At 45.0% G+C, this 12,336-nt stretch overlaps 1 protein-coding gene across 1 annotated transcript; it reads left to right on the forward strand.

Moving 5' to 3' along the window:
• The first annotated feature begins 1,053 nt into the window (after positions 1-1,053).
• On the forward strand, positions 1,054-6,995 carry nipa1 (NIPA magnesium transporter 1). Its single transcript, XM_041890980.1, has 5 exons — positions 1,054-1,260; positions 1,584-1,631; positions 1,896-1,986; positions 2,187-2,347; positions 6,330-6,995. Exons 1-5 carry the CDS (start codon positions 1,128-1,130, stop codon positions 6,839-6,841), a joined length of 945 nt encoding a protein of 314 aa, XP_041746914.1. The 5' UTR covers positions 1,054-1,127; the 3' UTR covers positions 6,842-6,995.
• The last annotated feature ends 5,341 nt before the right edge of the window (positions 6,996-12,336 follow it).

Below are 12,336 nucleotides of genomic sequence, written 5' to 3' on the forward strand. Positions count from 1 at the left end.
GCTTCCTTCACGCCTCCCTCCGAATTAAAGGCTTCCTTCACGCTCCCTCCGAATTAAAGGCTTCCTTCACGCTCCCTCCGAATTAAAGGCTTCCTTCACGCTCCCTCCGAATTAAAGGCTTCCTTCACGCTCCCTCCGAATTAAAGGCTTCCTTCACGCTCCCTCCGAATTAAAGGCCTTCACGCCTCCCTCCGAATTAAAGGCTTCCTTCACGCTCCCTCCGAATTAAAGGCTTCCTTCACGCTCCTCCGACTCAAAGGCTTCCTTCACGCTCCCTCCCGAATTAAAGGCTTCCTTCACGCTCCCTCCGAATAAAGGCTTCCTTCACGCTCCCTCCGAATTAAAGGCTTCCTTCACGCCCCTCCGAATTAAAGGCTTCCCTTCACGCTCCCTCCGAATTAAAGGCTTCCTTCACGCTCCCTCCGAATTAAAGGCTTCCTTCACGCTCCCTCCGACTAAAGGCTTCCTTCACGCTCCCTCCGAATTAAAGGCTTCCTTCACGCTCCCTCCGAATTAAAGGCTTCCTTCACGCTCCCTCCGAATTAAAGGCTTCCTTCACGCTCCCTCCGAATTAAAGGCTTCCTTCACGCTCCCTCCGAATTAAAGGCTTCCTTCACGCTCCCTCCGAATTAAAGGCTTCCTTCACGCTCCCTCCGAATTAAAGGCTTCCTTCATTCCTCCCCTGAAGTAGCCTAATGATTGATCCAACGCAGGCTGATATAGGTGTAAGCAAGGGTTCTATCACATAACTTTCACCTGTCCACCAGTCCAGCAGGTGCAGCCCATATCAGAAATGGTATCATTATATATTAATTGATACAGATATTGATTTGCCATCCTCTCCCTGACTTTGTAGATGTGTAGGCCTAAATGTTTAATAGACTTTCGAATACATATCAAATTGTCACTATGTGACTGATACTTACCTGCCGGTTAGTCTTTTCACTGATATTCTCACCGTAAATCATCCAGAATAAAGATCATCACCTGCATTTGTCTACGACAACCTATGGAGGGCGCTATATGTACAGTGTGCTTTGGACTTGCCTCGCCTGGTCACAAATGTAACCTAACTAACTAGCTGGACAACCCACCGTTTGTGTCACTTATGGGAAAATGTGTGATCAATGATGGCTTTAGAAATTAGAGGAACTTCGCCGCATATTGCTGCTGGTGTATGGATAGCTGTCATATCAAGTTTCATCAATGGATCGACGTTTGTGCTTCATAAAAAGGGAATATTACGATCCCGTAAAAGAGGTAGAGTGCTGGGAAAAGAATCCCAAGTATAATACTCATTTGTTTGCAGTGTCATTTGTTGGCTACAATGTTGTTGCTATTACATCCTCAGACAACATTGCTACTGTACAGGAAGTACACTGTAAGTACAGTAAGTACTACTGTACAGGAAGTACACGATCTCTGGAACAACTTCATTCGCTTCCTCATGACTGTTTTAGCGATTTCGCGGCAGAAATGAATGCAGCTTTCGCTGCAGAAATGATCATTTGAAATGGAATTCAGAGGGTAACTATTGTACTTTTTAATAGCACAAACACTGCATGTATTTCATTCTTTTTTAGGTGGGTCCTATCTAAAAGATGGCGTATGGTGGAGCGGTACACTCTCCAGTAAGTAGCCTAGCTAACATTGCCGCCTGTCGTTTATTAGCTGAAGTACATCCTCATGGGTAATTCTGTCTCACGTATAGTATTTTCCTAATAATAAATACATTTTACTACTACATTAACTATCACTATTCACCGATTGCTTTTATGTGATACTGCGCATGGGCACACTTGTAAAAAACAAAACAAAAACAAAACATTATATAATTCATTATTGATCATATTTCATGAATGCCACTGACCTCTTGTGAACTCCCTCCAAACAAGTGATTGTGGGCCAGATTGGGAACTTCCTGGCCTATAACGCAGCCCCTGCTGTGGTGCTCACACCTTTAGGAGCCCTGGGGGTGCTGTTTGGGTGAGGTGCTGCTTGGCATGTTATCATTCAGTGTGTGACTACTGCTGTATTTTGGTTTTCTGGTGGGAGTGTTTACAGTAATGTGATGTTTGCTATAGTACACGGGTTACGGTGATATGATGTTCACCTAGCTAGCTAACTGCACGCCTGACTGTTTGCCTCACTGTTTTGATCACTGAAATGTTTGCTTTGTGATCCAGGGCGGTACTGGCCTCCTATATCCTCCAGGAACAGCTGGATGTCCTGGGGAAGCTGGGCTGTGTGATGTGTTGCTGTGGTTCTGTAGTGCTCATCATTCACTCCCCTAAATCAGAGAGCGTCACATCTAGTCTGGAGCTGGAGGAGAGGCTGGCTGATCCAGGTGGGTGGGGCCTGGAGATGTGGCACCCTATTCCCTATATAGTGCACTACTTTTTGACCAGAGCCCATAGGACACTATAGGGTGCTATTTGGGACGCATCCATTCACTGCTCCTATATGAGTTAATTGTGTAACAGTATCAAATAGTGCATTTAACTGCCCTCCTCAAGGATCCCTGATTAATGTTGTTGTTGAAGAGGGGTTCTTTAACTGCTTGAACGGCAAATGTAGATTTCCGCCTAAATAGACACACCCAAAAGTAATTACTTTTCATGAGATGGCCATAAACAATAACTAGTAAGGCTGCATTGTTCTAGAAAGGTCTGAGACTCTGTCGTAGCCGGCCATGACCGGGAGACCCATGGGGCGGCGCGCAATTTGTTAGGCCTACTGCTGCTAGGTAGCTCTCTCTCTGCTCTCTCCCTCCCCTCTGTCTGTCCTTGATTGCAGGAGTGAAGTCTGGTGTGCGGGAGTCAGGGTTCCAGCTGCAGCTCATTCACCATAATCACCTCAGCCTTTAAGACCCGGTCAAACTTACCACTCATCGTCAGATCATAGTCAAGACGACCATATATTTGGAACCTGACTCCTGCCTCCGCTTCACTCCTGCCACCACCATCCTGCTCTCCACTACCGGACCTCTCTTTTGGACTCACCACGGACACTAGGACATTACGGTACCACACCTGCCCTGACCTGGATCTGTTACCCTCCCTGTAACCTGGACTTGCTCTTCCCCTATATTCGGAAACCTGGACTATTGAACATTGTAAATAAACCTGTTAAACCTTCTCTGGCTTGGTGTACTTGTCTGCATTTGGGTTCTAATCCAGTTAAATCATAACAGTATGATCTGACCAACATGAACCCATTTTGCCTCCTACCTGCAGTATTGCGGTCATCACATGTGACATCGAGGGGATTGTTAGACAGGCTCAACATCATCAAGCTGACCCTGGGAGGGGTCCTCCTAACCGGATGTTTGTCCCTGAGTCTGCTCGCTCCCAGGTACTTCAGTGGGCTCACTCGTCTCCCCTTACCTGTCACCCTGGAGTTTCGCGGACCCTTGACTTTGTACGACGGAAGTTCTGGTGGGCCACGATGGAGGCGGACACTCGAGCCTTCATTGCTGCTTGTACGGTATGTGCACGAAGTAAAAACTCCACCCAGGCCAGCGCTGGTCATCTACGACCTCTACCTATACCCAGCCGGCCCTGGTCGCATATCGCTATGGATTTTGTCACTGGACTTCCCCCTCGTCTGGAAAGACTGTCATTCTTACGGTGATTGATCGTTTTTCTAAGTTCGCTCATTTTTTGGCCCTACCTAAACTGCCCACTGCCAGAGAGACGGCTGATATTTTGGTTGAACATGTGTTCCGCTCTCATGGTCTACCCACGGATATTGTCTCTGACAGGGGTCCCCAGTTTGTCTCCCAGGTGTGGAAAGCTTTCTGCAAAGCTTTGGGTATTACATCCAGCCTGTCCTCTGGATATCACCCCAGACCAACGGGCAAGCCGAGAGAGCGAACCAGGAGATGGAGACCGCTCTTCGCTGTGTCACTGGGTCTAACCCTGGGTCATGGAGCTCCATGCTCCCCTGGGTGGAATATGCTCATAACACCTTGACTAACGCTTCCTCTGGTTTGTCTCCTTTTCTGTGTGCTCTGGGTTATCAACCTCCCCTGTTCCCTTCCCAAGAGAGGGAACTGGCGGTACCCTCGGTGCAGTCCCACATGCGCCGCTGCTTCAAGGTCTGGAGGAAGGCCAGGGTAGCTCTGTCCCGAGCTTCGGCGCACATGCAGAGGCAAGCCAACCGTCACGGTCCCAGGCTCCTGGTTACTCTCCTGGTCAAGAGGTATGGCTGAAGTCACGGGACCTTCCATTGAAGGTGGAGTCTAAGAAGATGGCGCCTCGTTTTATAGGACCGTTCAAGATACTGTCTATTGTTAACCCCTGCGCGGTTAAGCTACAGCTTCCTGCCTCCCTACGGGTTCATTCCACCTTTCATGTTTCCCAGATTAAGCCTGTGTCGGTTAGCCCTCTGTGCCCGCCCTCTCGTCCCCCTCCTCCGCCCAGGATCGTGGGTGGGGGTCCGGTCTCACTGTCCGGCGACTTCTGGATGTTCGCGCCGAGGTCGTGGTTTCCAGTACCTGGTGGATTGGGAGGGTTATGGTCCTGAGGAACGTTCCTGGGTGCCCAGGAGCTTCATTGTGGATCCTGCTCTGGTCCGAGGAGTTTCATAGGTTACATCCCGAGTAAACCCCGTCGGCCGCCAGGTGGCGTCCGTAGAGGGGGGGTACTGTTAGGCCTACTGCTGCTAGGTAGCTCTCTGCTCTCTCCCTCCCCTCTGTCTGTCCTTGATTGCAGGGAGTGAAGTCTGGTGTGCGGGAGTCAGGGTTCCAGCTGCAGCTCATTCACCATAATCACCTCAGCCTTTAAGACCCGGTCAAACTTACCACTCATCGTCAGATCATAGTCAAGACGACCATATATTTGGAACCTGACTCCTGCCTCCGCTTCACTCCTGCCACCACCATCCTGCTCTCCACTACCGGACCTCTCTTTTGGACTCACCACGGACACTAGGACATTACGGTACCACACCTGCCCTGACCTGGATCTGTTACCCTCCCTGTAACCTGGACTTGCTCTTCCCCTATATTCGGAAACCTGGACTATTGAACATTGTAAATAAACCTGTTAAACCTTCTCTGGCTTGGTGTACTTGTCTGCATTTGGGTTCTAATCCAGTTAAATCATAACACAATTGGCCCAGCGTTGTCCAGGGTAGGGGAGGGAATGGCCGGCAGGGATGTAGCTCAGTTGGTAGAGCATGGCGTTTGCAACGACAGGGTTGTGGGTTCGATTCCCACGGGGGGCCAGTATGAAAAAAATAAAAAATAATGTATGCACTCACTAACTGTAAGTCGCTCTGGACAAGAGCGTCTGCTAAATGACTAAAATGTAAATAATACAAATATTATGAAAAATCATACATTATTTTTTCCCTATTCAACAAAAGTGGGGAAATAGGGCTTGAAATTATTAAAATGCTTTCTAAATATAATAACAATCAAATTACTTACTATAAGATTTCACATTTCTTATAACTGTAAAGTAAATATGATCATACTTAGTGACAGTACAAAATTGGCACCATTTCATATAACTGATGACAGAGAATGTTCCGCCCTTTGTCCTCTGAGACAGAGACACCACTCTGCATCGCTCTGCATCGCTCTGCATCGCTCTGCACCACTCTGCATCGCTCTCTTACCAAGAGAAAGTAGTCTTGTTCCAATTCTACAAAATTATTCTGTATTTTTTCATGTTGAGAGCTTCTCATTCGTCTGAGAATATCACAGCGAGATGTTCCTTAGGCTCTCCCCTTTCATATGCGGTATTGCAAACGGGGCTCCAAGGTTCACAGCCAGAGGAAATCAATCCTTTATCTGGATGGGCCAGAAAATGTGACACGTCACAGCCTGAGCCTATGCAAATGAGGTGTCAGATTTCACACTCTCCATCTCAGCTCCTCGCAGGCAGCGCCTGAACCTGGAGACTCGGCTCTTTTGCTGAGTTCACAGCAATTGACGTTGTGTAACAGTGTTGCTGCCGTCCCTCTCCTCGCCCCTACCTGGGCTTGAACCAGGGACCCTCTGCACACATCGACAACAGTCACCCTCGAAGCACCGTTACCCGTCGCTCCATAAAAGCAGCGGCCCTTGCAGAGCAAGGGAAACAACTACTTCAAGGTCTCAGAGCGAGTGACGTCACCGATTGAAACGCTACTAGTGCGCACCGCTAACTAGCTAGCCATTTCACACCGGTTACAGTTGCACCGTTCACAGAGTGCTTTGAACACAGAAATGTTGGTCGGAACCGGCCCAGAACTGCTCAAAGTCCTCTAAATAGGGGACTTTACATCTAAGTTGAATTGAGACAATAATACTGAGTGTGAAGTTTTTTCTCTCCATGCAGTGTTCGTCACCTATGCCTCGTTGGTGGTCCTACTGCTGGTTGTGCTGATGGTGTGGGTGGCCCCAGCTCACGGCACGTCCAACATCATGGTGTACGTATCCATCTGCTCCCTCCTGGGGAGTTTCACAGTCACCAGCAGCAAGGGACTGGGCCTGGCCGCCCAGGATGCCTTCAGCGGGGGGCCTTCCAGCAGCCAAGCCCTGGGTCTCTTCCTGGGTCTACTGGGAACCCTGGCCGTCAGCATCCTCATCCAGTTCACCTTCATCAACAAGGCTCTGGAGCACTACAGCGCCAACATGTTTGAAGCCATTTACTACGTGACCTTCACATCTACAGTCATCACAGCTTCAGCCATCCTGTTCAGAGAGTGGACCACAGTGGGTGTGGTAGACTGCCTGGGCATGCTGTGTGGGCTAACCACTGTGGCAGTAGGGGTCCTGCTGCTCCGGATCTCCTCAGAGGCCTCACTCACCTGGAAGCAAGCTGCTAAACGACCAGATAAAATTGATTGATTAGAGGCTTGTCAGTCTCTGGGAGATCAATGCAGTGTTTATTGGTTCATTTGGGGCCACATTTTTTATCTTGAATAACATCCATAACTGCTCTTCCTCCCGGGGAAGGACTGCCCGCTCCATGATAATAATTATATGCCATTTAGCAGACGCTTTTATCCAAAGCGACTTACAATCATGTGTGCATACATTTTTACGTATGGGTGGTCCCGGGGATCGAACCCACTACCCTGGTGTTACAAGCGCCATGCTCTACCATCTGAGCTACAGAGGACCACAATCATCGGGGTACATTTACATTTACATTTTAGTCATTTAGCAGACGCTCTTATCCAGAGCGACTTACAGTTAGTGCATACATTATTTTTTATTTTTTTCATACCGGCCCCCCGTGGGAATCGAACCCACAACCCTGGCGTTGCAAACACCATGCTCTACCAACTGAGCTACATCCCTGGGCTTGCGTGGGCTTCCAATCTGCCTCTCACCGTGTGTAAAAAAATGTTTACATCTTCATTTATTAAACATCCGCTAGGCCAGGGACAAACCCGCATTAACGTGACTACTGACTACACATTCTAATGTAATGTTTAGAACTACCTGTATCTAGCGGCTGGCCTTGCCAGGTCTCGTCTGGCAACAGTTACACTGATTAGCAGACACAGGACAGTGAATTACACATTATTACAAAGTAATATTAATTACAGATTATTAATGTAGTTCAGTCTCCACCTACTGCAGTTTTGCCTTTGTCGTGGATTATTTTAGTCTGATTTGTAAAATACATGTTATTGATGTTATGTTGTTCCCAGTATTAAATAAAATACAATATAATAAAATGTGTGCACTCACTAACTGTAAGTCGCTCTGGATAAGAGCGTCTGCTAAATGACTAAAAATGTAAAATGTAAATGTAATGGATTTGCAAACAACAATATCTGTTGCTCGCCATTCTTAAGGGCTCAATGAGAGGCAGTAATGTCCTGTTGTGATAATATGATGTTTGCTATTGTACTACTTGTCAGTCTCAGTCTCCATGTCGACTGGCTGTAACCAAAGAACCTAACTCAGGTGCCGATTGAAAGGTCTCATTACCATTACAACTTACAAAATGTGGTCAAAACATTATCAGTATGGGGTCGTCTTTTTTAATTAAGTGAAATTAACTCAATGATTTTTTAAATGTACTACAATAAAGGCAAAAAATGAAAACAAAAGCTTGCTCTTCTTATCTTGTGACGTGTTTACCTTGTCATCCCCATGACTCCAAACTAACCCTGATTCAGATCACCATCCATGCTAGATTATGGAGACGTAATTTATAGATCGGCAGGTAAGGGTGCTCTCGAGCGGCTAGATGTTCTTTACCATTCGGCCATCAGATTTGCCACCAATGCTCCTTATAGGACACATCACTGCACTCTATACTCCTCTGTAAACTAGTCATCTCTGTATACCCGTCGTAAGACCCACTGGTTGATGCTTATTTACAAAACCCTCTTAGGCCTCACTCCCCCCTATCTGAGATACCTACTGCAGCCCTCATCCTCCACATACAACACCCGTTCTGACAGTCACATTCTGTTAAAGGTCCCCAAAACACACACATCCCTGGGTCGCTCCTCTTTCCAGTTCGCTGCAGCTAATCAAATCAAATCAAATGTTATTGGCCACATGCGCCGAATACAACAGGTGCAGACATTACAGTGAAACGCTTACTTACAGCCCTTAACCAACAGTGCATTTATTTTAAATAAAAAAGTAGAATAAAACAACAAAAAAGTGTTGAGAAAAAAAGAGCAGAAGTAAAATAAAATAACAGTAGGGAGGCTATATATAGAGGGGGGTACCGGTGCAGAGTCAATGTGCGGGGGCACCGGCTAGTTGAGGTAGTTGAAGTAATATGTACATGTGGGTAGAGTTAAAGTGACTATGCATAAATAATTAACAGAGTAGCAGCAGCGTAAAAAGGATGGGGTGGGGGGGACAATGCAAATAGTCCGGGTAGCCATGATTAGCTGTTCAGGAGTCTTATGGCTTGGGGGTAGAAGCTGTTGAGAAGCCTTTTGGACCTAGACTTGGCGCTCCGGTACCGCTTGCCGTGCTGTAGCAGAGAGAACAGTCTATGACTAGGGTGGCTGGAGTCTTTGACAATTTTGAGGGCCTTCCTCTGACACCGCCTGGTATAGAGGTCCTGGATGGCAGCTAGCGACTGGAACGAGCTGCAAAAAACACTCAAACTGGACAGTTTTATTTCAATCTCTTCATTCAAAGACTCAATCATGGACACTCTTACTGACAGTTGTGGCTGCTTCGCCTGATGTATTGTTGTCTCTACCTTCTTGCCCTTTGTGCTGTTGTCTGTGCCCAATAATGTTTGTACCATGTTTTGTGCTGCTACCATGTTGTTGTCATGTGTTGCTGCCATGCTATGTTATTGTCTTAGGTCTCTCTTTATGTAGTGTTGTGGCGTCTCTCTTTCTGTAGTGTTGTGGCGTCTCTCTTTATGTAGTGTTGTGGTGTCTCTCTTTATGTAGTGTTGTGGCGTCTCTCTTTATGTAGTGTTGTGGCGTCTCTCTTTATGTAGTGTTGTGGTGTCTCTCTTTATGTAGTGTTGTGGCGTCTCTCTTTATGTAATGTTGTGGCGTCTCTCTTTATGTAGTGTTGTGGCGTCTCTCTTTATGTAGTGTTGTGGTGTCTCTCTTTATGTAGTGTTGTGGTGTCTCTCTTTATGTAGTGTTGTGGCGTCTCTCTTTATGTAGTGTTGTGGCGTCTCTCTTTATGTAGTGTTGTGGCGTCTCTCTTTATGTAGTGTTGTGGCGTCTCTCTTTATGTAGTGTTGTGGTGTCTCTCTTTATGTAGTGTTGTGGTGTCTCTCTTTATGTAGTGTTGTGGTGTCTCTCTTTATGTAGTGTTGTCTTAGGTCTCTCTTTATGTAGTGTTGTGGCGTCTCTCTTTATGTAGTGTTGTGGTGTCTCTCTTTATGTAGTGTTGGGGTGTCTCTCTTTATGTAGTGTTGTGGTGTCTCTCTTTATGTAGTGTTGTGTTGTCTCTCTTTATGTAGTGTTGTGGTGTCTCTCTTTATGTAGTGTTGTGGTGTCTCTCTTTATGTAGTGTTGTGGCATCTCTCTTTATGTAGTGTTGTGGTGTCTCTCTTTATGTAGTGTTGTGGCGTCTCTCTTTATGTAGTGTTGTGGCGTCTCTCTTTATGTAGTGTTGTGGCGTCTCTCTTTATGTAGTGTTGTGGCGTCTCTCTTTATGTAGTGTTGTGGCGTCTCTCTTGTTCTGATGTGTGTTTGTCCTATATATATTTTTTTAAATCCCAGCCCCCGTCCCTGCAGGAGGCCTTTTGCCTTTTGGTAGGCCGTCATTGTAAATAAGAATTTGTTCTTAACTGACTTGCCTAGTTAAATAAAGGTTAAATAAACACAGCTGCAGGTAGCCTAGCGGTTGAGAGTGTTGGGCCAGTAACCGAAAGGTCGCTGGTTCTAATCCCTGAGGTGGAAAAATCTGCTGTTCTGCCCTTGAGCAAGGCAGTTAACCTCCAACGACTGTGCTGAAGACGTGGCTGTCGATTAAGGCAGACCCCTGCACCTCTTCTTCAGAGGGGGTTAAATGCCAAAGACACATTTCGATTGAATGCATTCTGTTGTGCAACTGACCAGGTACCCCCTTTACCAGGTACCCCCTTTACCAGGTACCCCCTTTACCAGGTACCCCCTTTACCAGGTACCCCCTTTACCTTCATGTGGGAGAGTCATTTCTCTGTCATTTCACTGCAGCAGGCCTTCTAATACCAGAATCTCTATTTGCACATCATCTCTTGCACATCTATCATTCCAGTGTTAATACTAATTGTAATTATTTTGCACTATAGCCTATTTATTGCCTTACCTTCATAACTTGCTACATTTGCACACACTGTATATAGATTTTCTGTTGTATTTTTTGACTTTATGTTTTGTTTTACCCCATATGTAACTCTGTGTTGTTGTTTTTATCGCACTGCTTTGCTTTATCTTGGCCAGGTCGCAGTTGTAAATGAGAACTTGTTCTCAACTGGCTTACCTGGTTAAATAAAGGTGAAATTTAAAAATTAAAAAAAGAATAAGTTTGGATCAGATGATGTGGTCTAACAGGTTATGTCAGCTACCCACACTTCCTCTTTGTGAGAAAAACCTAAATAACATTTTTTATTATTTTAAAGGATTCTTCAGTCAGTTTAGACCCCCTTCGTGTCCAATGACCATTCAGTCCATTTTTAAACCGTAGATATATGCCTATTCACACAAGCACTGTGGGTCACTGAATTATTTAGAAAGTAATCGTAGACAGTCACAACAGTGCAGGTTGTGTGGGGGGACTGGGACTCTTTTGTCTCGTTGGGTTGAAGGACGAAATGTGTAACAACATTTAGGTTGCATCTCTGCAGGTAATGTTAGATATTATTCTCACTAATTCAATAACCGTCGTTGTTATATTTGGATTTGTGTTATTGTTTGGAAAATACATTACAGCTCTGAAGAAGCATTGTTTGTTGAATATCAGATCAACTATATTTGATGTTTTACATAAAAAGGCAATGCATATGATACAGTATGCTTCAGTATATGATACAGTATGATGTGATACAGTATGATGTGATACAGTGTGATACAGTATGATAAGATACAGTATGATGTGATACAATATGATACAGTATGATAAGATATAGTATGATGTGATACAGTATGATGTGATACAGTATGATGTGATACAATATGATACAGTATGATGTGATACAGTATGATGTGATACAGTATGATGTGATACAATATGATACAGTATGATGTGATACAGTATGATGTGATACAATATGATACAGTATGATGTGATACAGTATGATACAGTATGATGTGATACAGTATGATGTGATACAGTATGATGTGATACAATATGATACAGTATGATGTGATACAGTATGATGTGATACAGTATGATACAGTATGATGTGATACAGTATGATGTGATACAATATGATACAGTATGATGTGATACAGTATGATACAGTATGATGTGATACAGTATGATGTGATACAGTATGATGTGATACAATATGATACAGTATGATGTGATACAGTATGATGTGATACAGTATGATACAGTATGATGTGATACAGTATGATGTGATACAGTATGATGTGATACAGTATGATACAGTATGATGTGATACAGTATGATGTGATACAGTATGAAATGACTGACAATAACATTTCACTAAGCCGTATGTGCGCCAGGCTACTCAAAACAAATACGTTTGTAGATTGGAGTTAAAAGTGCTTGAAAACATTTCAAGGTGAAACAGTCCATTTAGAATGTGGCAATCAAATAGGGCATTTTTTTTAATTAAAGTGTTGTTCACTAAAATATGAATCTAGAGGATTTCTGCTAGAATTGAGTGTTACTTCTCAGGACCTATTTCTACGCATGCGTGAAGATTCGCCCTTTCACCATGT

The sequence above is a fragment of the Coregonus clupeaformis genome, unplaced genomic scaffold, assembly GCF_020615455.1.
Source record: "Coregonus clupeaformis isolate EN_2021a unplaced genomic scaffold, ASM2061545v1 scaf0028, whole genome shotgun sequence".
Taxonomy (NCBI): Eukaryota; Metazoa; Chordata; class Actinopteri; order Salmoniformes; family Salmonidae; genus Coregonus; species Coregonus clupeaformis.